Source organism: Malaclemys terrapin, chromosome 1 (genome assembly GCF_027887155.1).
Source record: "Malaclemys terrapin pileata isolate rMalTer1 chromosome 1, rMalTer1.hap1, whole genome shotgun sequence".
Taxonomy (NCBI): domain Eukaryota; kingdom Metazoa; phylum Chordata; order Testudines; family Emydidae; genus Malaclemys; species Malaclemys terrapin.
Genome location: NC_071505.1, coordinates 214,793,418 through 214,818,120, shown reverse-complemented (window position 1 = coordinate 214,818,120; position 24,703 = coordinate 214,793,418). Strand labels below are relative to the sequence as shown.

General features: G+C 42.3%; 1 protein-coding gene across 6 annotated transcripts in view; it reads right to left on the bottom strand.

Annotated features, from left to right (window-relative positions):
- Positions 1-2,781: 2,781 nt before the first annotated feature.
- ADGRG2 (adhesion G protein-coupled receptor G2) overlaps positions 2,782-24,703 on the bottom strand; it is a 98,862-nt gene continuing 76,940 nt past the window's right edge. For all 6 annotated transcript variants that reach the window (XM_054006632.1, XM_054006640.1, XM_054006622.1 and 3 more), the window contains 7 exons: positions 24,471-24,595; positions 18,939-19,207; positions 17,937-18,036; positions 17,029-17,312; positions 15,126-15,227; positions 14,245-14,397; positions 2,782-5,742 (listed from right to left, as the gene is read on the bottom strand). In XM_054006632.1, coding sequence (XP_053862607.1) covers positions 5,558-5,742; positions 14,245-14,397; positions 15,126-15,227; positions 17,029-17,312; positions 17,937-18,036; positions 18,939-19,207; positions 24,471-24,595 — 1,218 coding nt within the window. In that variant the 3' untranslated portion in view covers positions 2,782-5,557. The remainder of the gene's footprint in view (positions 5,743-14,244; positions 14,398-15,125; positions 15,228-17,028; positions 17,313-17,936; positions 18,037-18,938; positions 19,208-24,470; positions 24,596-24,703) is intronic.

Below are 24,703 nucleotides of genomic sequence, written 5' to 3'. Positions count from 1 at the left end.
ATTGTGTAGAGATCTGCCTGATGGGCCAAAGGTGATCCTGAATGCAAGTAAAACCCAGACAGAGTCTGTTGTTGCTCAGGAAAGTGTTCCTTTAGAGCAAGCCCTAGGTGAAGAGGGTAAGGGCAGAATTTCTGTGAGGGGTGATTTGCTGCTTAGAAAAGCTCCTGGAGAAAGGAATCCTCATGGTACTCCGTGCAAGCAGTTCCCTGCAACTGAAGGCTGTGAGAGTGATTTAATCAAGGAAGTTTCAGTTCCTAGCAGCCAGAAATTGTCTGTTGTGAATGGATCCACTGACTTTCCTTTTAAAAGATCCAGTGTGGGTAGCTTTGAGAAGGTCTCAGAGGAAGTAAAAGTTGTTAAGGAATTGAGGCAGCCCTATAACCAAGTGGCTGTGTGGGGCCAACTTGTTGGGGAGACAATGGTGTTGGAACAGGAATGTCTCCTTTCTGATTCTTTAAACGAGCAGTTTGTGCTTCAGGGTTTGAGGACAGATTTGGTTACTGATGTGTCAGAGCAGAGCAGTTTTATGGCTGAATGCTTGAGGATGCGGGGGAGAGCAAGCAAACTCTCACCCGCAGACTCTTTGGATTTGTGTGGTATCTCTTTAAGGCAGAGTCCAGCCTTGGAAATTATAGCAGTTAAGGATATGAAAATTGGTGGACTGGCTCTGGTCTGGGGTAGTGCAAATTACTTGCCTGGCTGGGAAAGGGAGGACTTGCTAATAGCTGTTAGCACAGAGGGCCCACCCCATCAGCCAGTGAATTCTGTTAAGCAAGAGAAATCAGGGTTTGATTCTGCAGGACAAGGAGGACAGAGAAAACTGAATTTTGCAAAGGGAAGCCACAGGTTAACCCTAAAATGCCCAAACTCCAATGGTATTGAGCCAAAGGGGTGGCATGACAACCATGATTGCAGATGGACACTTGCAATGAACTTGTTGTTATTGCTTAATTTTGTAATGAATGTGTTGCTATTGCCACAAACTGTAAAAATGTACAATGTGTCTAATCTTTTGGAGAATCCCTTGAACATGTTAAAAGGAATACATGAGAACACACGTTATGTTAAAAGGCCTTGTTACACTGGGGTTTCACAGGTAATGCCTATAAACAATATGGGAACTTTTCACAGGGGAAAAGACATTCCAGACCTAATGTGCTGTATGAAAAGGAAGACTGAGGCACACTACCATATTGCTTTCATGGCTAAATGCCAAGATTCCTGTACTATGAAGCACATTAATATCTGCATTTATTCGATGTTAATGGGGTTCCAAACATTTGCCCGAGCTGGTATGGATAAAGTAGCTGTTTTCTTTAGCTCTTGGCAAGATCACATGGCACATACAGGAACCATGCTGCCAGAGCAGATCCAATCCACTATTGTTCTAACTAAATTTTACCTTGAGGTTGTAAAGAGGTTCAATCATGTGGTTGAACATGATTTTGATAAACCATTTCTGTTATACACTGGTATGGCTTCTAACCCAATACTAGCTGTAGTGAGACAGAACCCAGGATGGGGAGCTCTTGGGATGCAGTCAGTGATGTTTGTGTCATCCCTTCCTGCATCAATTTTGCGTTGGGGGTGTGACGTTATTGACATAAACTGGGACCGTATAGATCATTGTTGCAACCAAGGTCCTGTAGTGGCACCCAAATCTTGTATAAAGGGGGTCAAATGGGGTGTCTAGGACAAGGTTATGGTTTACTGGTTATGATTATGCTGTCTATATGTGTGTATCAGTTTTGTAGTTGAAGTTATGAATATTGGCTCTATACTGTCTGTATGGCGAATATTGGCTCTATACTGTCTGTATGGCAAATTTATGCTATGCTTCTGGGTGACATCCCAGACAAGCTGAGATTAGCTCTGCCTAGCCTGCTTGATGGCCCATTAAGGACCATCAGCTATACAATGGACCCATTGAGAGAAGGCAGATAAGCCTTGTAACTCAGCAAAGTATGCAGGGACTGGCCCATGTGACTCCAGACTCCATTTTGCTGTAATTTTCCACAGTAAGAACAAAGAGGTGTTCTTACACCTGGAAAAGACTATATAAGGCTGATGCCTCATCTCCATCTTGTCTTCAATCCTGCTTCATACCTCTGGAGGAACTTTGCTACAAGCTGAAGCTTTGAACAAAGGACTGAGGACCCATCCCAGCGGGGGATGTATTCCAGAGACTTGATTTGAACCTGCAGTTTATTTCATCGCTGCTGCAAGCCTGAACCAAGAACTTTGCCATTACTGTATGTAATTGATTCCATTTAACCAATCCTAACTCTCATCTCTATCTTTTTCCTTTTACGAATAAACCTTTAGATTTTAGATTCTAAAGGATTGGCAGCAGCGTGATTTGTGGGTAATACCTGATTTGTATATTGACCTGGGTCTGGGGCTTGGTCCTTTGGGATCAGGGGAACCTTTTTTCTTTTACTGGGGTATTGGTTTTCATAACCATTTGTCCCCATAACGAGTGGCACTGGTGGGAGTACTGGGAAACTGGAGTGTCTAAGGAGATTGCTTGTGAGACTTGCGGTTAGCCAGTGGGGTGAGACCGAAGTCCTCCTAGTCTGGCTGGTTTGGTTTGCCTTAGAGGTGGAAAAAACCCCAGCCGTGGGCTGTAACTGCCCTATTTGAGCAATTTGTCCTGAGCTGGCACTCTCAGTTGGGTTCCGCCAGAACCGCATTGTCACAGTAGGTGATAACTCTTATGAGCAAGAAATCAAATGAAAAGAATGAAAAATGCAAGGAGGACACACTGGATGCAAAAATAAAACCAAGTTAAGAATCCAAGCAGTTTAATGGTGGTGTAACATGCTTTTTTGCAGGGAATCAGAATACTGGACAGAAACATAGCCGTTTGGCACTTCTCACACCATGTTCTCGCCTCCAACAGACTCATAGGGTGGCACTCACCAGCTCTGGGTGGGTTCATGTTCAAACCTCCTCTATGAAGAGTAGGGCTGCTAAAACCATGAAAGGTGGAACCTAAACAAATATAGAGGGCCTGATAGAATTTCCTCCTGTAGGACAGGTAGCCTGGATCATATTAGTCTGAGAAATGTAAATAGATAATTTATACGTGCATATTATCTAAATTAAATAAATTCCATAGCTCATGCCCATTACTTACTACAAATTTATTTATTTTTTACATTTAAAAATATAAAATTATGTGGTTTTCTTGTATTTATAAGAAACAGTGCAAAGGCCCCTAAGCCAAATAGCTAAAGCAGTAACTGAAATGCATGCCTAGATTATTAGTGTTTGTATTGTGGTACCATGATCATTCTTATATCTGGTTCACAACTCTCACAACAACAGTTACAACTCTTGTGGGTAAATAGAACAAATGTTTTAAATTGTCACTATATACAAATGTGCTCAGGGCAGTCTCAGAAATAGGTGACAAACAGAACCCATGTATTGTATCAATACAGAAGGATTTGACATTTGTGAGAATGTTAAGAGTTCAAATTGTTGCATTGCAACAGAGTCCAAAAGTAGGAGGCAATACCAATGCTCACCACTCTAGAACAGTGTTTCCAGGGTTCCCCAGGGAATGCTGCAAGTGCATCAACCTCGGAGGAAGTACAGCATTTGTTCCTCCTTTGAAGGGGGCCAGCATAACCCAGCCCCCTAGTAATCTCCTTCAGAGGGGCTGGTACTACTGTGGGTACTAGCTGGTAGCAGTCTTTGCACTCCTGGACCCAAGGACTCCAGCTACACTCAGACTTGTGCAAGAACATAAGGAGGAAGGCGGCATTCTCTATCTATTATGAGATATTATGCATATAGCGTCTAATCCTGCTGTCCTTATTCAGGCAAATATAAGAATGGCCATACTGGGTCAAACCAATGGTCCATCTTGCCCAGCATCCTGTCTTCTGACAATGGCTAGTTCCAGATGCTTCAGAGGAAATGAACACAACAGGGTACTTTATCAAGTGATCCATCCCATCATCCAGTTGCAGCTTCTGGCAGTTAGAGGTTTACGAATACCCACAGCATGGGGTTGTGTCCCTGACCATCTCGGCTAATAGCCATTGATGGACCTGTCCTCAATGAACTTATCTAATTCTTTTTTGAACCACATTATAGTTCTGATCTTCACAACATCCCATGGCAATGAGTTCCACAGGTTGACTCTGTGTTGTGTCCTGTTGTTTGTTTTAAACCTGTTGCCTATCAATTTCATTGGGTGACCCATGGTTCTCATGTTATGTGAAGGAGTAAATAACACTTCCTTATTCACTTTCTCCTCACCATTTACGATTTTATAGACCTATCAGATCCCCGCTTAGTCATCTCTTTTCCAAGCTGAAAAGTCCCAGTCTTTTTAATCTCTCCTCATAAACGCTCATTGCAGATCATTAGAAGTTTTAGTTGAGTAGGTAACAAGTAAACACTGAGTAAGGACCTCAGGATTTGACTGTCAGCAGAGACCAAAAACAAATAGAAACCTGGATGTGAGAGAAACTGATCTTTTATACAATTTAATAATGAAACAAACACTTGGCTTGGCTACTAAATAATAACTACTGTTTTTTTAATGATTTTTTTTTTAAATATTGCAGTTGCAAACTGGCTGCGTATTTATTTCTGTTACCACCACCAGGAGTGAAATCATGTCCCCACTGAAATCAATGGCAAAACTCCCATTGACTTCAGTGGGGCCAGGATTTCACTCCAGGAATATAGCTAGTAGCCTATTGCCTACTTTATCCATCACTCCCTCCTGTGGAGTTTTATCCCTTGATAAGACACCCATGCACTGTATTCCTGGGTCCCAGTCAGTGGTTCTATAGTGACAGTGTTCATATTTACAGTTCTGTGTCTTGTGAACATCTTCACACTGTAACCACTGTAAATTATTTCACATACCGAACAAATTACCTATAAATATAGAATGTAAAATGCTTCAGCAGTTAATTGAAATAATCAACTTTAACTACATTCTAACAATAAAGTTAAAACAAAATATCAATTATTTTTCTATACAAAGGAATATTTTTAAATTTATATTACAAGAAATAAATATAAAAAATAGCATACAAATGCTTAAAGGTGGATATTGTTTTGCTTATTTACAATGCTATAAAATCTGCAACTATAATCTTAAAAATGTTGTAGTAGACAATTTGAAACTAACTAACATTTTGAAAGATAATTTAGAATCTTGTTTAAGTGTAACTTCTAGTTACCTACATTTACAATACTATGTATTGTATTCAGATATACAAATTGTAGTTATACTGAGAAAATAAGAGTCTAAAAGCAAACCTTCCTTTAAACCTTGGGGGGAGGTTGGGGGGGGAGAATGGAAAATCAAATTGGAAATTGTGCCAATTGTGATGTAGTACCTTGTCAAATAGTAGCAAAGACTTTTTAAACAATTATAACTCTCATTATCAACCCAGTACATGACCGCCTCAAGGCTCCAGTACCGTCTATAAAACAAGGATAAGTTTCTGGTCTTCTCACATTATGTAAAATAGTTAAAGTAAAAATCTGTGTTTTACACTGTAAAACAATGTGCTTTGAAAAAAAATCACATTTGCTTAATAAAATGTAGGCTTCCCCTCTTTGAAGTCCTTCTGAGTGAGACACGGGTTTTTTTGTGGTCTGCGTCATCCTTCTCATGAAATACGAGCTGCTTTCCTGAAAAGTCATGAAGACGCACATCACCGTTCTGTACGTTGAAAGAAACACCGTTCTTCTCACTGGAGACATTACCTGCAAAAATAAAAGCATGGTACAAGTCAGAAATGATTCATAGTGAAGTCACCAAAGACATGCATATTTCTTAAAAATGTCAGTGAGTATACTGAGAACATTCATATTTCATTCTTCTTTGCTCCCTGGAATGAGTTTTAAGTAAGGATTTTTCTGTAATTAATTTGTTATATAATAATTTTCACATGTGGCCTGAGGACAGAATTTGACCTAAACTGTATAGAGCATTACAGAGCAGGCCAAATCCTTCTCACCTTACTCAACTATCTCCCACTGATATCTTGTCCCCATATTAGGCGAACAATATGTGATATAATTTATATATTGATAGTGTCTAATTCCAAAGCACAAACAAAACAAAAGGGAACCAACTGACTTACACCAAAATGAAAAATATATGTGCTAAATTAGGTAAGTGCAATGTAGCAGTACATAAAATACAGTATAACAAGAAAATTCAAATAATCCGAATACATCAATTGAGATTAACTACTAGGAACATGGAACCCAGAAAACAATAATTAAAACAATTTTGAATGAAAACTTTAATTTTTTATTTAATGTTTTTTTAAGAGTTTACCTGCTTTGCAAGACAGCTGGAGCACTGAGTTTTACCTCTTTTAAACATGTCTTGTTTGTGGAATTTGCTTTCTTTTAAGCATCTGAAATATAGGCCTTGCACAGTATGCATCCAAACCCATATATGGATAGAAAGTTTGAGTGTTTCTGGTGCCACCACAGCTATGAACAAATATACTTGCGCTCACTATGACTTATCAGCTCAGTGGAGCTTTGAGAAAACTTAAAGGGTTCCAGAATTCCTGAAATTCTAAAGAGATCCATACCCAAGGATTTAGGACTCTATCTCCATACATTGCATGCTAGATACTTCAGTTGTATTTTAACGCTTACTCTTTCTTTTGCATTTATTTTGTTTTTCTGATAACAAAATCCAACTCTGTAAACACTTCAAAGTAGAGTTTCTGCAGTCCTTTCTTGTAAAGTAGGCCAACTTGAAAAGGCTGTCAGAAGTCAGATATAGCATACATATGATTGCTAATATTTTATGTAGGCCTTTAAGGACTGTATTATGTGTTGTATTCAAATGATTTTCAAAGTTCTAGGGTATTTTGCCACAGTTACTATAATTGATTTAATGAATATTAAGTCAAAAGAAAATAACGAATGCATTTTAAAACAAGTTTCCTCCATACATTGTTAGTGAGCCAGAGGAGATGACAAGATATGAAAACAGAACAAAAAGAGGATGTGGGTTGATTGTGATGAAAAATATGATGTTAAGGGAAACAAAAAATGAACAAATTTCCTTTGAGACAGAGTGTTTTGTGTTAAGCAAATATTCAGGAATGGGCTCACAAGCAGAAGTTCAGTGCAATTATTTATGGGGGGAACTGTATTCATTAAAGATAAAAAACATTACTATTAGTATGAGTATTGGCAAAACTTTTTTTAAAAAAAATAACACTTACGAATATCTTAATCTGAGGTCATAAATCCAGTGCATGAAAATATCCTTCTGACTAACAAAGGAAAAAGAAATTCACAGTTCTGTTTATTTAAGAAGACATCAGAGACTGGTTCAGTGGCCACAAGATGTGCTTCCATGTGAGGGACTGTGGTTTGATCCAGCCAAGACCAGAGCTAGATTAAGACCATCCAGGGGCAGAGGCACAACAGAACACAGGATTCCTCCATTGCTCTGCCCCAAAGAGGTAGGGGCAGCACAATAGGGTTGTATTCTAGTTACCAGGAGTGCCAGCATTGGGGGCTCAGTATTTAACCCAGCAGACAGGGTTTTTCCTGTTTGAGTGGCTGGGCTTGAACTGCTGCTCTCTTCACCTCCTACCACATGGTCTTCTGTTCGGGGAGGTTTTATGTGGAGTATGTCTCTCAGCAGGGCCGGCTCCAGGCACCAGGCACCCAAGCACATGCTTGGGGCGGCACCTGATAAGGGGCAGCGGGGGGGACGCTCCAGCTGCGCAGCGCTGGGGGGGGGGGCTCCGGTTGCGTGGGGCTTGGCGAGGGGGTGGCGCGGGGGCGGCGCTGGAAGGGGGTTCCAGCAGAAGGCGGCGGGGGCGGGCTCCGGCGGCGCGGCACTCACCGGGGGGGGCGTCGCGGGGCTCGGCGCTCGGGGGGGGGGGGTTCCGGCGGCGCTCGGCGCAGGGGGGTGGGGTGGGCTCCGGCACGCGGCGGGGGGGGCAGCACGGGGGCGGCGCTCTGGGGCGGGGTTCCGGCGGTGCTCGGCGGGGGGCGGCGTGGCGCTCGGCTGGGGGGGGGGGGCGGCGCTTTTCTTTGCTGCTTGGGGCAGCAAAAAAGCTAGAGCCGGCCCTGTCTCTCAGAGCTATTGTTCCAGGCTCCCTACAGACTCAAGCAGATGTCAGTGTATCATTTTCACTTGTGTCATATTTTGATTGTAAAGCACATATCTCCAGGAGCAAGGGCTCTATTGGTTCAGACCTAGAATACCTATGCCTTGATCTGGCTCTGATTAGGACTAGATTTGTAAAGTTTTTTTCTCATCATTTTAGAAACTGAAGACAGCAAACTATCCAATAGTAATTCTCAAGTCCCTGCAAATCTGCTGGACTGGTGTTGGATCTGCTAAAGAAAGCTGGGAATATACACAGGACACAAAACCCAAACATACACAGTTTAATGCACAAAACTGTCAGTCACTGACACACCTATACAAATAAACAGATAAGATAAATGGGAGTTTTATTCCTCTCCATGTCTTGTAATAAAATAAAGGCTGCAAAAACAGGCAGAGGCAGAGAGAGACTGAAAAACAAAGCTGAGTGATGGGATTTACATGTTCATCTGGGAGCCACCTAGTCTCACAAACTCTGCAAATCTGCAAGAGAAAGGCAGAAGAAGAGACATTAGTGTGAAGTGACAGTATAAAATTGTAAATTAGAGATCCACTGACTAAGCAAAGCCACAGCCTGTATACATCTAAAATTCCAAATTTACCACCTTGGGTCACTCTATCCACCATCAGCATACTCCTGTCCTTCCATCAGCATATTTATCTCTCCTCAGGTACAACTGCCAGATGAGTGGAAGGAACTGGTTCAGCAAAGGGCTTGCCAGGAGGACCAACTGTCTCCAGATGACCCTCCTCCCCCAAATCCTAAGAGGAAAGAAAAAGGAAGGAAACCGTCAGGGCATATGTAATACAGCAGTGATTCTCAAACTTTTGTACTGGTGACCCCTTTCACATAGCAAACCCCTGAGTGCAACCCCCAATTATAAATTAAAAACACTTTTTAATATATTTAACACTATTATAAATGCTGGAGACAAAGCGGGGGTTTGGGGTGGAGGCTGACAGCTCGCAATTCCCCCATGTAATAACTTCGTGACCCCCTGAGGAGTCATGACCCCCTGAGGGATCACAACCCCCAGTTTGAGAACCTCTGTAATACAGGTTCTAAAGCTTCATCCAACCCACTCAACAAAACTCTTTTTTGGTATGAATGGAGGCTGCAGGGGCAGGCTCACAGCATCCAAAACATTCAATTAAAAATTAAGTAAAAATAAGTGGCTTACCTCCATACATATGTGGCAGTGTCTATCATAAAAGCATTTCAAGTTTCCAAGTGGGTTAGGAAGTGATGGTCCATCACCTCCGTCTGCAATGGTGCATCAGCAGGAAGATGATGTACCAACTCAGGACATATGCTGAGATCCTCAGCCTGAACAGAACCTCATTGCAGAAGCAGACCATGGACTCAGTGTCATCTGAGAGGCTAGCATTGGACAGGACAGGGAGATGACCTCAAATCAATGGAATTGCTCCCTATTAAAACCACTGGAGTTTGCCTATAATTCCAAAATACCACTGAGGACCCCAAATCCTCTGCTCTGGAAAGCTGTGCTGGGATTTGTGGCTTAGTTGCCACAATGCACAAATACAGCAAAGGGTTAGGTGAGCATTGTAAGTCTTTCTATTTAATGTAGTTGTAACTGTGTCAGTCCCAGGATATTACAGAGACAAGGTGGGTGCGGCAATATCTTTTATTGGACCAACTTCTGTTGGTGAGGGAGACAAGCTTTCGAGCCACACAGAGCTCTTCTTCAAGTCTGGGGAAGGTACACCTGAAGAAGAGCGATATGTGGCTTGAAAGCTTGACACTCTCACCAACAGAAGTTGGTCCAATGAAAGATGTTACCTCACCCACATTGTTTTAATGGCAGTGAGAATTACTGTTTTGTTTTTTACCTGTGAACTGAATTGTCAGGTACCAAGAGCATTAATCCTGCTAGTATCAAACAGTGGAGGCAGGTTTTAGAGAGGGATGGGGCAAAAGGAACTATTTCACAAACTCATTTAATTTGGAAAGCTAATGAGAACATGGCAAAATGCCACTAAGATTCGATCTCCTGAAGTCTCATGATTTCTTCACAACATGTAGTTCACCTACATATATGGACAATATTATGTGAAAATGGTAGACATTTGAATTCAAGCTATAGATTTTACTCTATCTAACATTATTATCCAAAAGCATTGTTATATATGAGAGATGTTTATTTATTTTTCTAATATAAGGTGTCAGGATATGAGAACATAAGAACATAAAATAAGAACTCAAGAAGGGCATACTGGGTCAGACCAATGGTCCATCTAGCCCAGTATCCTGTCTTCCAGCACTGGCCAATGCCTGATGCTTCAGAGGGAATTGACAGAACAGGCAATCACTGAGTGATCCACCACCTGTCATCCATGCCCAGCTTCTGGCTAACAGAGGCTAGAGGCACTCAGCATGGTGTTGTATCCCTCCCCATCCTGACTAATAGTCATTGATGGACCGATCCACCATGAATTTATCTAGTTCTTTTTTTAACCCTATTATAGTTTTGGCCTTCTCAACATCCTCTGGCAAAGAGTTCCACAGGTTGACTGTGCATTGTGTGAAGCAGTACTTCCTTTTGTTTGTTTTAAACCTGCTGCCTATTAATCTCATTAGGTGACCCCTAGTTCTTGTGTTATGTGAAGGAGTGAGTAACAATTCCTTGTTCACTTTCTCCACACCAGTCAAGATTTTATAGACCTGTATCATATCTCCCCTTAATCATCTCTTTTCTAAGCTGAAAAGTCCCAGTCCTTTTTAATCTCTCCTCATACCCTTAATCATTTTTGTTGCCCTTTTCTGAACCTTTTCCAATTCCAGTATATCTTTTTTGAGATGGCGCATGCAGATCTGCACACAGTATTCAAGATTTGGGCATGCCATGGATTTATATAGAGGCATTATGATATTTTTGCCTTATCTATATCTTTCCTAGTGGTTCCTAACATTCTGTTCACTTTTTTGACTGCTGCTGCACATTGAGCAGATGTTTTCAGAGAACTATCCACAATAACTCCAAGATCTCTCTTTCTTGAGTGGTAGCAACTAATTTAGACCCCATAATTTTATATGTATAGTGGGATTATGTTTTCCAATGTGCATTACTTAGCATTTATCAACATTTGATTTCATCTGTCATTTTGTTGCCCAGTCACCCAGTTTTGTGACATTCCTTTGTAACTCTTTGCAGTTTACTTTGGACTTGACTATTTTAAGTAATTTTGTATCATGTGCAAATTTTGCCACCTTGCTGTTTACCCTCTTTTCCAGATAATTTATGAATATGTTGAACAGTACTGGTCCCAGTACTGACCCCTGGGGGACACCATTTACCTTTCTCCAGTCTGAAAACTGACCATTTATTCCTACCCTTTGTTTCCTGTCTTTTAACCAGTTACACATCCATGAGAAGACCTTCCCAGTTATCCCATGACAGCTTACTTTGCTTAAGTACCTTTAGTGAGGGACCTTGTCAAAGGCTTTCTGAAAGTCTAAGTACACGACAGCCACTGGATTCCCCTTGTCCACATGCTTGTTGACCCCCTCAAAGAATTCTAGTAGATTGGTGAGACATGATTTCCCTTTACAAAAACCATGTTGACTCTTCCCCAACAAATCATGTTCATCTATGAGTCTGACAATTTTGTTCTTTACTATAGTTTCAACCAGTTTGCCTGGTACTGAAGTTAGGCTTACTGGCCTGAAATTGCCAGGATCACCTCTGGAGCCTTTTTAAAAAATTGGTGTCACATTAGCTATCCTCCAGTCATCTGGTACAGAAGTTGGTTACATTCCGCAGTTTTTAGTTCTGCAATTTCATATCTGAGTTCCTTCAAAATTTTTGGGTGAATACCATCTGGTCCAGGTGACATATTAATGTTTCATTGATCAGCTTGTTCCAAAACCTCCTCTAATGACATCTTGATCTGGGACAGTTCCTCAGATTTGTCACCTAAAAAAAATAGCTCAGGTATGGGAATCTCCCTCATCCTCTTCAGTGAAGGCTGATGCAAAGGATTCATTTAGTTTCTCCACAATGGCCTTGCCTTCCTTGAGTGCTCCTTTAGGATCTCGATCATTCAGTGGCATCACTGGCTGTTTAGCAGACTTCCTGCTACAGATGTACTTAAAAAATAACATTTAAAGGACAACTACAGCCATTATTTTAAACATCCCAGTAGCAACAATACAAACAAAGTAGCCAGTCTGTGAAGTTCATCAACTGCACATAAAACAATTTGAGCAATAACAATAGTGCTGAGACTCAGCCCTTGACTGAGGGAAAGAAACACTGGCCTTTGAGCATCCAGGAGTACAGTATTTAGGTCTTATAACATATGATGACCTATGTGCTCCACAATGTGGGATAGCCTGAGTCATTACTCTTTTATTTTCAACATGGAAAGAGGAAGTGCTGCACCATCAGAGCGCACAACCAGCATGGCCAAAGCATAAGTCGGGGTGACCAAACTTACTGACCATCTGAGCCATATAAGACAATCTTCAGCAGTTGGAGAGCCGGGGTGCACCTGCCAGGGCTTGGAGCTTCAGCATCATGGGAGGCACCTGCTGGGGGTTCAAGGTTCCAGCCCCACGGGGCTCAGAGCTTCAGCCCTGCGGCGTGCCTGCACAGGACTGATGCCCTGAGACCCCTCCCTGTAGGGCACAAGTCCTTAGCCCCAACACCCTGCTGCAGGGCTGAAGCCCCAGGCTCCCGCCTCCCCCAGTCTGGTAGGCGGAGAATGGGGAGAAATGTGGGGGGGTCTGCCAGCCACACTTCAGCTGTAAAAGAGCCATATGCAGCTCACAAGCCACGGTTTGGCCACCCCTGGCATAAGTCATGCGCTCTCTTTTGTGCTGCCATTAGATAAAGATGCAAAACTTAGATTACTTTCAGCCATAAGAGGTTCATTTTTTGTGGGTGCATTCAAATTATGTGCATATCTAATTTTCTCACTAGCCATTCCAATTTGCATCTGAAATGGAGTGATGTGACATTTGAACACCTGCATTTCCGTGAGCCAGGAAAGGGGAGAGATGGATAGGGAATGAGTATGTTCACATTGCCTACAGAGAATAACAACTTAATAGGGAGCATTATGTTTGTCCTAAGTGGAAGCATGCACATTTGTAATGGGGGAGGTTTAGGCTGGATATTAGGGGAAAAAATGTCACTAGGTGAAGCACTGGAATGGGTGACCTAGGGAGGTGGTGGAATCTCCTTCCTTAGAGGTTTTTAAGGTCAGGCTTGACAAAGCCCTGGCTGGGATGATTTAGTTGGGGATTGGTCCTGCTTTGAGCAGGGGGTTGGACTAGATGACCTTCTAAGGTCCCTTCCAACCCTGATATTCTATGATTCTATGAAGTCATGAAGCATTTTGTCCTTAAGTACCATTTCCTGCAACACATAAATACATTTCCATTAGGGAAGATTGGCCATGGAAGTCACAGAAAAAATACTGTAACTGAGCTCCATTACTTACCCAGTAGCCAACAGCTATGTAGCTCTCTGGCTGTGACCACTTAAGTGAGAAGATTTTATGGCCTCTGTTGTCCCATTCTCCCTTTCTTACTCTGCTTCCCCAGCCTCATAAGGGGGTTACATGTGGATGTCCTGGTAATGATAGCAGGGGTTCTGCAGATCAAGCCCTCACACCCTAATAGCACTCCCAAATGATAGCTTTCATGTTTTTAAAAATTATTTTATTGGATGTCATCACATTTCTTTCATCAGTAGACTGTGTTTTCTTTAAGAGTTGATAGCTATTTTAAAACGTTCTTAAAGTTTTCCACTGCTAGTTCTGTCTTCAACGGACAAGCAGGATATAAATAGCACTTCTGCTGGGTATTTGAGTAATGTATACCATTTACAATTTTGCATATAATCACCAGTTCACTTTAAGTATGAGAAGTGAGTATTTTTTTAAAAATGTACTACTATATTACCCTCAATTGGATAATTTTAGTATTATTATTTATAAGACCACACTAAAACCTTTTGATTCTGTATTCATAAATAATAATTGGTTCACTGCCCACTTTAAATTGCCATAATAGAGCCTAAAACTGTTTTAAAATAACAAAAGGATATAGTTTGAGAAGTACTCTTTTGCGACATACATACCATTCCCATTTGCGTGCACTGAATAATCATTATTCATTAGCAGTGTGGTGGAATTAGTAGAGTTACTGTTTGATTGTAAGGAATTGGAAGAACTGGATACTCCTTGGTTTACAGTCTGCTTCTTTAAACCATTAGTAGCAGTTCTACTCCAATCTATAGTAGAATAAGTGTTATAGAAAATAGTGCAGTACATTCAAGCACAAATAAATGCAAGAGTACAGTTAATAATGCAATTTAACTTAAATTCTAGCAAAGATCTTTTCCCAGTATTTCAGATAGAAAACTATTCTCATAGGAATTGCATAATTCTAGATGTGTAAGAATTTACATTTTCTCTTTTTAATTTCTTAGTTTTAAAAAGTCACTAATCATACTTTTGTGACTGTATGCCCATTTAGAGATTACCAGTAACTGCAACCGCAGTACTTCACCTTTGAGTTTAGATTGTGTAAGGGTATGTATAACTTTTCAAATACAATTATGTTACAATGAAAGACCCTCAAAAATTGTTAGGAAGACACATTCTCAAAGCTGCTTCTGACCCTGCTCCCACTGAAGTCATTGCTAAGGCTACCATTGACTTTGAGAAAGCAGATCTTTGGGGATTGATTTAGGTCCCAGTCATACAAAGGACTCCACAAGGCTACAGCCTTATACATATGCAGAGTCCCAATCAAAATTAATACTTTATACAGCAGTATTTTGCAATTAAATAAAATGCAATCTTTATGCATCAGGAAAATAAAACAAAATAGTAGATATATCTGGAAATATTGCTATGCTATTTATTGCATAACAATATTTGCTAAAGAGAATGGGGACTTTACACCTGACAGTAATTATATAATTTACAAATGTAGAAAACAGTGTTTAATATTTACCAGAATTTTCAGCCAGCCTGAATTTTCCACAACACAGATATCGTCTCCACTGTTTGCGGACATTTTCCTTTGCCACACAGTAGAAGATAAAAATGAAGAATCCTGCAAAGTACCAAATGTCAGAATATTACTTCAAGCCATAGAATTTTTGCCATTTTGTAAATTTTTTAAATGGATGTATCGTTTTTCTTTTGTTTCTTCTCAAGTCAACTGATCCCAATCAAATGATCTCATACTCTTTTGTTCAGCAGAGACACTGATAGTCTAAACAATAGACTGATGCCATTACCTGAAATGCTTTTTCTCATTACACTTGCATGATATGTATTAGATATAAGGAGGATACAGAGTACCAAAAATTCAAATACATCAGGTAACCGAGTTTAAAATATGAAGATCTGTGTGGAGCTGCAAGTTTATTTGAACCTTCAGTACAGAAATCAAGACAAGATAACAACACAACCTCATTGTAGCAGTATCATTTCAAATATGAGGTATAATCAACTGAATTTGGCTTTCTCTACATACTTTGTGGAACTTCTCCATATTTTATTTGGAGTTAATATATTGCTGCTGCTGCTTATGATGGAATCAATAACACTTACAGACCAGTGTTCTTGTTGATAGGCCACTGGGGCAAATTTTATTAAACCTAATGCAATTTCAAGGTTACCAGGCAGCTTTTCCACCGCCTCCCCCCCGCCGCAGTCACAATTAAGTCATAGTGAAAGCCCATGTGGGCTAACAGCTCATGCTCAAATAACAGTAATTGTAGCCCTCTTCACCACAAATTCAAAGCCACATCTTTTCCTGGAAGGAGGCAAATCACACATGTTGGGGTACCTCAAACTGTGCCAGATCACAGATCCAACCACTTTTCACTGCTTCCCATATAGAGTGGGACTGTACTTGCTTCCAAACCTTCCACTTTTCAAAGAAAGCGTGTCAGAAATATTTACACTGCCTGCCAGCTACAATGTATCAAAGAAGAAAGTGGTTGTGCAATTCTTTAAGTTAGATTTCAGGGAATGAAAAATAAAGGAGAAGCTACACGTTTGGACTGGAGAAGACAGAGATTAGCATTTTCTGGACCAATTCTCAGGGTAAGTTAGACACCTAACTCCCATTGTGTTCAACAGGAGTTAGGCACCTAGATGCTTTTGAAAATCTGCATCTTTGGGCACTTCAATTTGGCCCTAATGCTCAGATTTTTAATGATATTTAGATGTTGCTCTGCTCATTGTTGCAAGGCCTAAGGCCCAGATCCTCAAAGATATTTAGAAATCTAACTTCCATTGAAATCAGTGGGATTTTCAGATCTGGGCCTAAGTGATTTAGACAGCTAAGTCCCATCTTCAGAAGTGACTTAGGCACTGAGAAGCGTAAGTCACAATGAAAGCCAATGGGAATCAGCCTTTTAAGTGCCTAAGTTACTTTTGAAAATAGGACTCAGCCATCTAAATCACTTATACCTTGCAGTGCTGAGTGGAACAACACCAAATTACTTTTAAAAATCAGGTCGTAAATGCTTAACTCATTTGAAAATGCAACATAGGGTAAAAATTTTCAAAAGCAAATAAATTACGTCAGAGCCTAAATGACCCAATAGGTCTTTTGTCCTGTAGCTTTTGTGATTCTATGAATGGACCTTAAGATGACAATTTTCATTACAATGCACTCAGAAAGACAGCACGTCACTTCTGAAAGCATTTGCTTTGCATTAATTTTCTTTAAATGTAATACAACTATTAAGAAGGGTCATCTTCAAGGTAGTTTTATTTTTTATATTATGTAACAGTAAAGATATAATTTTGGTAAACTCTTGTCCATAATAAAATATTTCTTAGAACTGAATTATTCATTAAATTTTTATACAAAAGGCCATAACAAAGCATAAACTTACCTTGTAATGTGTTAAAGATGGCAAAGAGGTACATAAATATCAGATTTACTGGCCCCCATGCAAAAAAGGCAAATCCCCAAGTAATTCCCAATAAGAATGTGAGGCCTGCCACACTCCTGAGGTCTTGAATACTGGTTTTTCTCTGAGTTCCAAGTTGTTTCTTCTTTTTGATTCGACAAAGCTGAATCAGCACCACTATAAACATGCCAATGTTCAACAGGAATATCATGCAGAAGTATCCCACGACAGTAATATAGAAGACAATGTTATTGTTGATCCAGCAGCTAGAATACAAAAACAAAGGAGGAAAGATCATATTATCAGACATTCATTATTAGTAATAGATATTAGATAAAGAATAGTATTAGGCATGGCTATATTTTGTTGAAAACACATCATCCTGCAATACTCAAGGCCACATACACGGATTCAAGTTTTCATCTGTCTATGTAGGTGTTTATAACAGTGTCTATCATCATCCTATCTGAGTGAATCCCAAGGGTTAAAGCAAATAAATAAATAAATAAATGCACCAGTGGATTAGATTTAGGTTTCCTGTTTCCTTAGGCAATATGGTGTTTTTTGTTTGTTTTGTTTTTTACATTTAGGCTTGCTTTCTTCTACACTCCACTCTTCATCCCCCATCTCCTTTATTTCTCTTGTCTTGCCTTCACCTTATTTTCATGTTCTAGCTCCATCCCAGTGTTTTGGAGCATACCCTCTTTTGTGACCAAGATCAGAGCCTTGCAAACAGTTTCAGGAAGACTTGACTTAATATATCCTGCAGAGATTTATTCACAGAAGTGTCACTTTCAGGAAAGAAGCTTACATACACACTCACACATCACCATTAGATAAAAGCATTCTGTTAGCATTCACTTTTGAAACATGCCTATCTTTTAACTTACAATTCATCTGGTGAGCCATTAGGAAACTTTCCATATGATCCAAGCCCATAGTTATTTGGTGTTATAGCCAATACAATGCCTACCACTACAAGTGGTACACCTGAAAGATTAGATAATAGTTATAATTCTGAATGAAAGTTTTGTGATGAGACGAAACAACTATATTTTCCTATGAAACCTAGGGCCAGGTTATGAAGGCTGTCAGAGACTGTTATATCAGGATAACTTACTTTATAAAAAGCAAAATAAACTCGCACACATTTGAAGTTTTAATCTTTCTGAACAAGACTATATATTCTGTGACTTGATCCACTTATATCACTTGCAACCTACGTTAAACTAGCAACATGTGTTGCATCTGCTCTTTGATATCACAGATTTAAGGACATGAAATACAATGGGCTTGATTTTGCCTCTCACACATGTTTTATACTAGTTTAACTCCATTGTTTTCAGTGCAGTTACTCTTGATTTACAATAATGGGTAAGACAAGAGAATCAGGCTTAGGGTTTTCTCATCACTTAAGTCAGAGGCACTGTTTTGCTACCTTTTGTTAGAAACAGTAGCAGTCTAGAGGTAGAATATGTAGTTGATAATCTGGAGCAATAACATTAATTTTCCCAATGGAAGAGATTCCATCTGCTTTGGGGGTTGGAAATAGTCAAATGTGTAATTGGCTCTCAGACAGCTGCAACTGTAGTTCCAATAGAAACAATTTATTATTCATTTGAATTGCAACAGCACCCACAATATATAGTGTATGCCCCGAGAGAACTTACAATCTGAAAAACTTTGCAACAAGGGGTGAATTCTGCAACATGCTAAAGTCACAGAATAGTGAAGTAAATAGAATCCTGTTATTGATAATGCATCTGAGGATTCTGACAGGCAACAGGTATTTGAGACTTGCTTTGTTGTTACTTTTAAATGGTCTTCCATCCAAAATTGTTGTAAAGAAACTATATTTATTTTAGATTCCAAACCCAGAAAAATATACGTACCCCAGCCAACGATACAAAACTTAAGGATGTATTTCCGTACATAGGTATTAAACACTTTGACAAGGGCAAGATACATGTGGAATGCTTCAAGGCCCATCCAGGTGAAGGAAACCAAGAGGAAATAATGAAGAAATACAGCAACTGTGATGCACAGGCCTCGGATGTTATACAGAGCAATCCATGAATCAAGGAGGAAAACTAGGTTGAGTAGAAGTAATGCAGCACACAGTTGAATAAGGATTTTGGAAGGGTAGTCTCTCCGGATTTTCCTAAAAAGAAAATTAGTGAGATGATATAAGCTTTCATTATTCTATGAGCATTACTGTAGATTCCACATTGATTCTGTGTTCTTTGGTCCTTAATGCAGAAGAGCCACTAAGATAAGACATTTTACATATGGTTAAGAAGTATTTATGAATCAAAAGGTTAATATTTGTGACATCACTATTCTTGTTACAACCAGGTTTTAAACTCTTATAAATATAAACATTGTTGCTTAATGTTTGTTTAAATATTTTATTACTTTTGTCCATGTTTTTTCTATTTTGTATATTAGGCTTCTTATTGTTGGAGTACTTCACCACAACAACACTCATCACATTCTCTATTATTAGAGGTTAGACTAGGCCTGAAAGCTTTTTTACGGGATATCTGGAAACCTCGACAGTGGCAAATAATAATCTATAAAAGGATGCTCATAAATCATGCTCAGGGGTTTCTCCGTCAAGATGTATAATTGGCCTAATGGACTGAATAAGTGAGACTCTTGTAATGGATAGGTTCTGACAACTTACAGGGAAAGCTAGTGTACTGTAACTGCATTTTATTGCACAAGAACCACACAGTCTAACAGAGGGGTGGGCAAACTTTTTGGCCTGAGGGCCACATCGGGTTTCTGAAATTGTATGGAGAGCCGGTTAGGGGAGGCTGTGCCTTCCCAAACAGCCAGGTGTGGCCCGGCCCCCGCCCCCTATTCAACCCCCCCTGCTTCTCACCCCCTGACAGTCCCCCTGGGACTCCTGCCGGCCCCCCTGGGACCTCTGCCCCATCCAACTACCCCTTCTCCCTGTCCCCTGACTGCCCCCAGAATCCCTGCTCCTGACTGCCCCCGCATCTAACCCCCCCTTCCTGAATGCTGCCCCCATTCAACCCCCGTTCCCCGCCCTCTGACCACCCCGCCCCCTATCCACACCCCGAACTCCCCTGCCATCTTTCCAACCCCCCCGCTCCCTGCCCCCTTACTGTGCTGCCTGGAGCACAGGTGGCTGGTGGCACCACAGCCGCACCGCCCAGTGCACCAGGACAAGCAACCATGCCGCCCGGCTGTAGCCAGCCATGCTACCGTGCAGCACAGAGCACCAGGTCAGGCCATAACTCTACAAGAGCCCCGCCACCCAGAGAATTGCACCGGTGGTGTGGCGAGCTGAAGCTGTGGAGGAGGGGGAACAGCGGGGGAGGGGCCGGGGGCCAGCCTCCCGGGCCAGGAGCTCAGGGGCCGGGCAGGAGGGTCCCGTGGGCCGTAATTTGCCCACCTCTGGTCTAACAACATGTTAATATTTTGGAAATGTATTGTGCATATATGTACCTTATTTTTAAAAGATTCCTTGTACATTCCACTTTATTAGGACAATTTGTAGTAACCCCTTCCCAGCTCCTTGGCTTCCAGCTATACAAAACTGCATGATAAATTATTTTATTTATAAGATACTCTTCCCTGGTGAGAATCAAATCTTGATATACACCCCTTAAAGTGTACCCATTCTGTGTACTACTATTGAGGTAGAAATGAAACCTTCTAGAAAAAATAGCAACTAACCTCTGCATAACTGTTTTCCTTCGAGATTTGTTACACATGTCCATTCCAAGTGTGTACGCCCCGACACAGTCATGAGAAATTCTTCCCTCAGTGGTAGTGGTACCTGCAGAGTGGCTCTGGTGCCCTCTGGTGCCGTGCATTCGTAGCGCCAGTATGAAGGGCCCAGACAACCCTCCCTCCCCCACAGTTCCTTCTATCCAGCCAACTCCGAAAAAGATGGGTAGGACGATGGGGGTTATGGAATGGACACGTGCAACACATCTCGAAGAACAACAGTTACAGAAAGGTTATTAAATTATTTTTCTTCTTTGAGTGAGTGCACATGTCCATTCCAATGTAAGGATGTAGATGAATCCCAAGCAGTTGCATAGGAGGTGGGATCAGAGTTCATGGACATGCTGACCGTAAAACAGCTCGACCGAAACGGGCATCATCCCTAGCCTGTTGAGTAAAGGTGTAATGACTAGAGAATGTATGCACTGACATTCAAGTTGCCGCTCTGCAAATGTCCTGAATAGGGACCTGAGCCAAGAATGCTGATAATGATGCTTGCGCTTTCATGGAGTGGGCAGTCAGGATAGCTGCTCATAACACGTACAAATGCACGGTGTAATCCACGATAAAAGTCTCTGAGCCAAGATAGGGAGACCTTTCTTCCTTTCAGCAATCGCCACAATGAGTTGGGTGGTTCTACAGAACGATTTAGTCCTCTCTGTGTAGAACACTATGGCAATCTAACGTCCAGAGTGTGAAGATGTTGCTCCTCCCTACTCACATGTGGCTTTGAGGAGAAAACAGGTAGGAAGATTGCCTGATTACTATGAAACTGGGAAGCCACCTTCAGGAGGAAGCTGGGATGAGGACGCAATTGCACCTTATCCTTAAAGAAAACCACGTATGGAGGCTCCAATGTGAGGGTGCAGATCTCCAAGACTTTTCTGGCCGAAGTAATGGCCACTAAGAAAGCCACATTCCGTGAAAGGTATGACAAGGGACATGTTGCCGATGGCTCAAATGAGAATACCAAAAGTTTTGATAAGACCAGGTTTAAGTTCTATGGAGGGACAGGTTCCTGTACTTGGGGGTATAGTCTTTCCAGGCCCTTGATGAAATGGATGGACATCTCATGAAAAAACGAACCAGCTTTCCACCGGGAGTGAAATGATGAAATTGTTGCAAGGTGGACATTAATTGAGGAAATTGTTAAATCTTGCTGTTTCAAGCATAGCAAATAGTCGAGCATGTCCTGCAGAGACAACTTTGTGAGTGAGACTCCCTGCTGGGAAGCCCATATGGAAAACCGCCTCCATTTTGAGAGGTACATAGCCCTGGTGGAGGGCTATGTGCTCCCTAATAGGACCTGGTGAACCTGCTCTGAGCAAGCCAGCTCTCCAGGACATACCCACAGAGCTTCCAGGCCATCAGTGGAGGGAGCTGAGGTTTGAGTGGAGCAGACGACTGTGGTCCAGGGAGATCAGGTCCAGACATAGAGGGAGTGGAATTGGAGCAGCCACTGAAAGGCCCAGCAGTGTGGCGAGCCAGTGCTGACGGGGCCACGGTGGGGCTATAAGAATGACCCATGCCCGATCCCGCTTGATTTTTAGCAGAACCTTGTGCACGAGCAGGATACAGGGGAAAGCGTAGAACAGGTGAACTGTCCATGGGAGCAAGAAGGCATCTGTGAGCAAACCTGGGCTGTGGCCTCGCAGGGAGCAAAACTTAAACCCAGTTGCAGACAGGTCTATCTGGGGAGTCCCCCAACACTGGGAATTATCCCTCATGATGTCCAGGAAAAGGGACCACTTATGATGATTGGAGGCTGTTGAGGCAATCTGCCAGTTCGTTCTGCACTCCCGGAAGGTGAGAAACCTCAAGAAAAATTACGTTGCCTATGCAGAACTCCTATAAGTGAATTGCTTCCTGATACAGGGTGTGTGTGGGAGGAAGAGCGAGCCCTTCCCTTCCTGTTGAGATTGAACACAGCTGCAGTGTTGTCCATAAGCACCAGGACACTCCTGCCCGAAATGTCCGGATCAGGTGCTGCCTGATGGGACGGATGTGCTCTTCCCTCAGAGGCCACCAAGAATGAGCATCCCGAATGGGGCCCCACCATCAAGGGCAATGCCCATGGGTTCCAAAAGGTCCATTGCATTGGCATAGGTAATGACCACTAGGCCAAGCACTCAATGGCACTCCTGTGCTGTGGTCCAGGGCAGGGCAGGGATGACTGGAGGGGTAACAGGGGTGACTCCTCTGCTGAGAGGAGTACGGCCCAACCTCCAATTCCAACTATGAGCTTTCCTCTCGGGACCATGGAGGTGTGGTTCTCACCGGTGCTGGATATCAGTGCCAAGGTGAGGAAGCTTGCGTTTGTTTTCTTCTAGACGGTACCGCAGGGTACAGAACCAAGCAGCCACTGGGGGCTATGTGCTCCCTCCTGGCCACCAGCACCAACAACAATGGTTCCTGTACTGCCAGTAACAGCGGTATGGAGAGCACTAGCAGATCTCTGGCAGCAGCAAACGCCTCCGGTATAGACAGCACCTCAGTGGCGCCGGTGCCGTGCTGTCCTTCGCGTGCCGATGGTTCGTCCAGTAACAGACTCAACGGTACCCACATAAGGCCTGGAGTCAACAGTTCTGACTGACGCCAAGACAGAGGAGTGACCTGACTTAGGCTAGGTCTACACTACCCGCCTGAATCGGCGGGTAGAAATCGACCTCTCGGGGATCGATTTATCGCGTCCCGTCGGGACGCGACAATCGATCCCCGAATCGGCGCTCTTACTCCACCAGCGGAGGTGGGAGTAAGCGCCGCCGACAGAAAGCCGCAGAAGTCGATTTTGCCGCCGTCCTCACAACGGGGTAAGTCGGCTGCGATACGTCAAATTCAGCTACGCTATTCACGTAGCTGAATTTGCGTATCTTAAATCGACTCCCCCCTGTAGTGTAGATGTACCCTTAGATTGCACTCTGCTCTGCTTTCCATGCCTGGCCTTCTTAGGATTCGGGGAACATCCCCTCTTGGCTGGCTGCCCCGTGTGCCATTTCCTCGGCAACAAGGCTAGCACACAGTGCTGGGACTCTCACACCATAGGAGAAGCGCTCCTTAGTGACGCTGAAGTGCTCGGTGCCGAGTTCAACCATCTCACCTCAGAGGAAGGTCTCAGTGCTGCCTCCATTAGGCAAAACTTCAATTTAGCCTGCCAGTCCTTCTTGGTACGGGGTTTAAAGTCCCTGCAAATTGGCTCCAGTCCCCAATGTGAGCCTCACCCAACCATTTCAAACAACTCAGGGGCATTGTCTTATTGCAGGCGACACAGGGCTTGAAGGGTATGGAGAAAACTCTGCTAACTAACTGGAAACAAACTATATACAACAATCAGAAAGGAAGTCCACTGAAAAGCTTACCGTAGCAAGGGGAACAATTCCAGCGACCATCACAGATGGTAAGAAGGAACAGGGGCACAGGGTCAGTTGGGCCCTTTAAACCAGTGCTATGAACACACGGCACCAGACAACACCAGTGCCACCCTGATGGGTACTATGGAGGAAGAAATTTCTGGCGACTGTTCTTGGGGCACACACACACCTAGATTGGAATGGACATGTGCAATCACTTGAAGAAGAAAGGACTCATCCATTGTCCTTCAGGGTGGTGGTTATGGACAATCATGGTCAAGTTTATAATGTAAGTTTAACTCTGCAGGTACTTACTCAAAGGCTATGTAGGTTACAAGAGTAACAGAAAGAAAAATTGCAGAAATGCCACAGCCTATATAGGTGATAAAAGTCAGAACCAGTGTCTGGATGGGTGATAAAGGAGGATTTCTGGACAGGTCCTAAAAAGAAAACAGAAATTATCTTTAAGCCCGAACATCTATTCTACAGTTAAACATCCCCTTAGCCCAAGCCCGGCGACCCCAAGTCAGCTGGCACAGGCCAGCTGC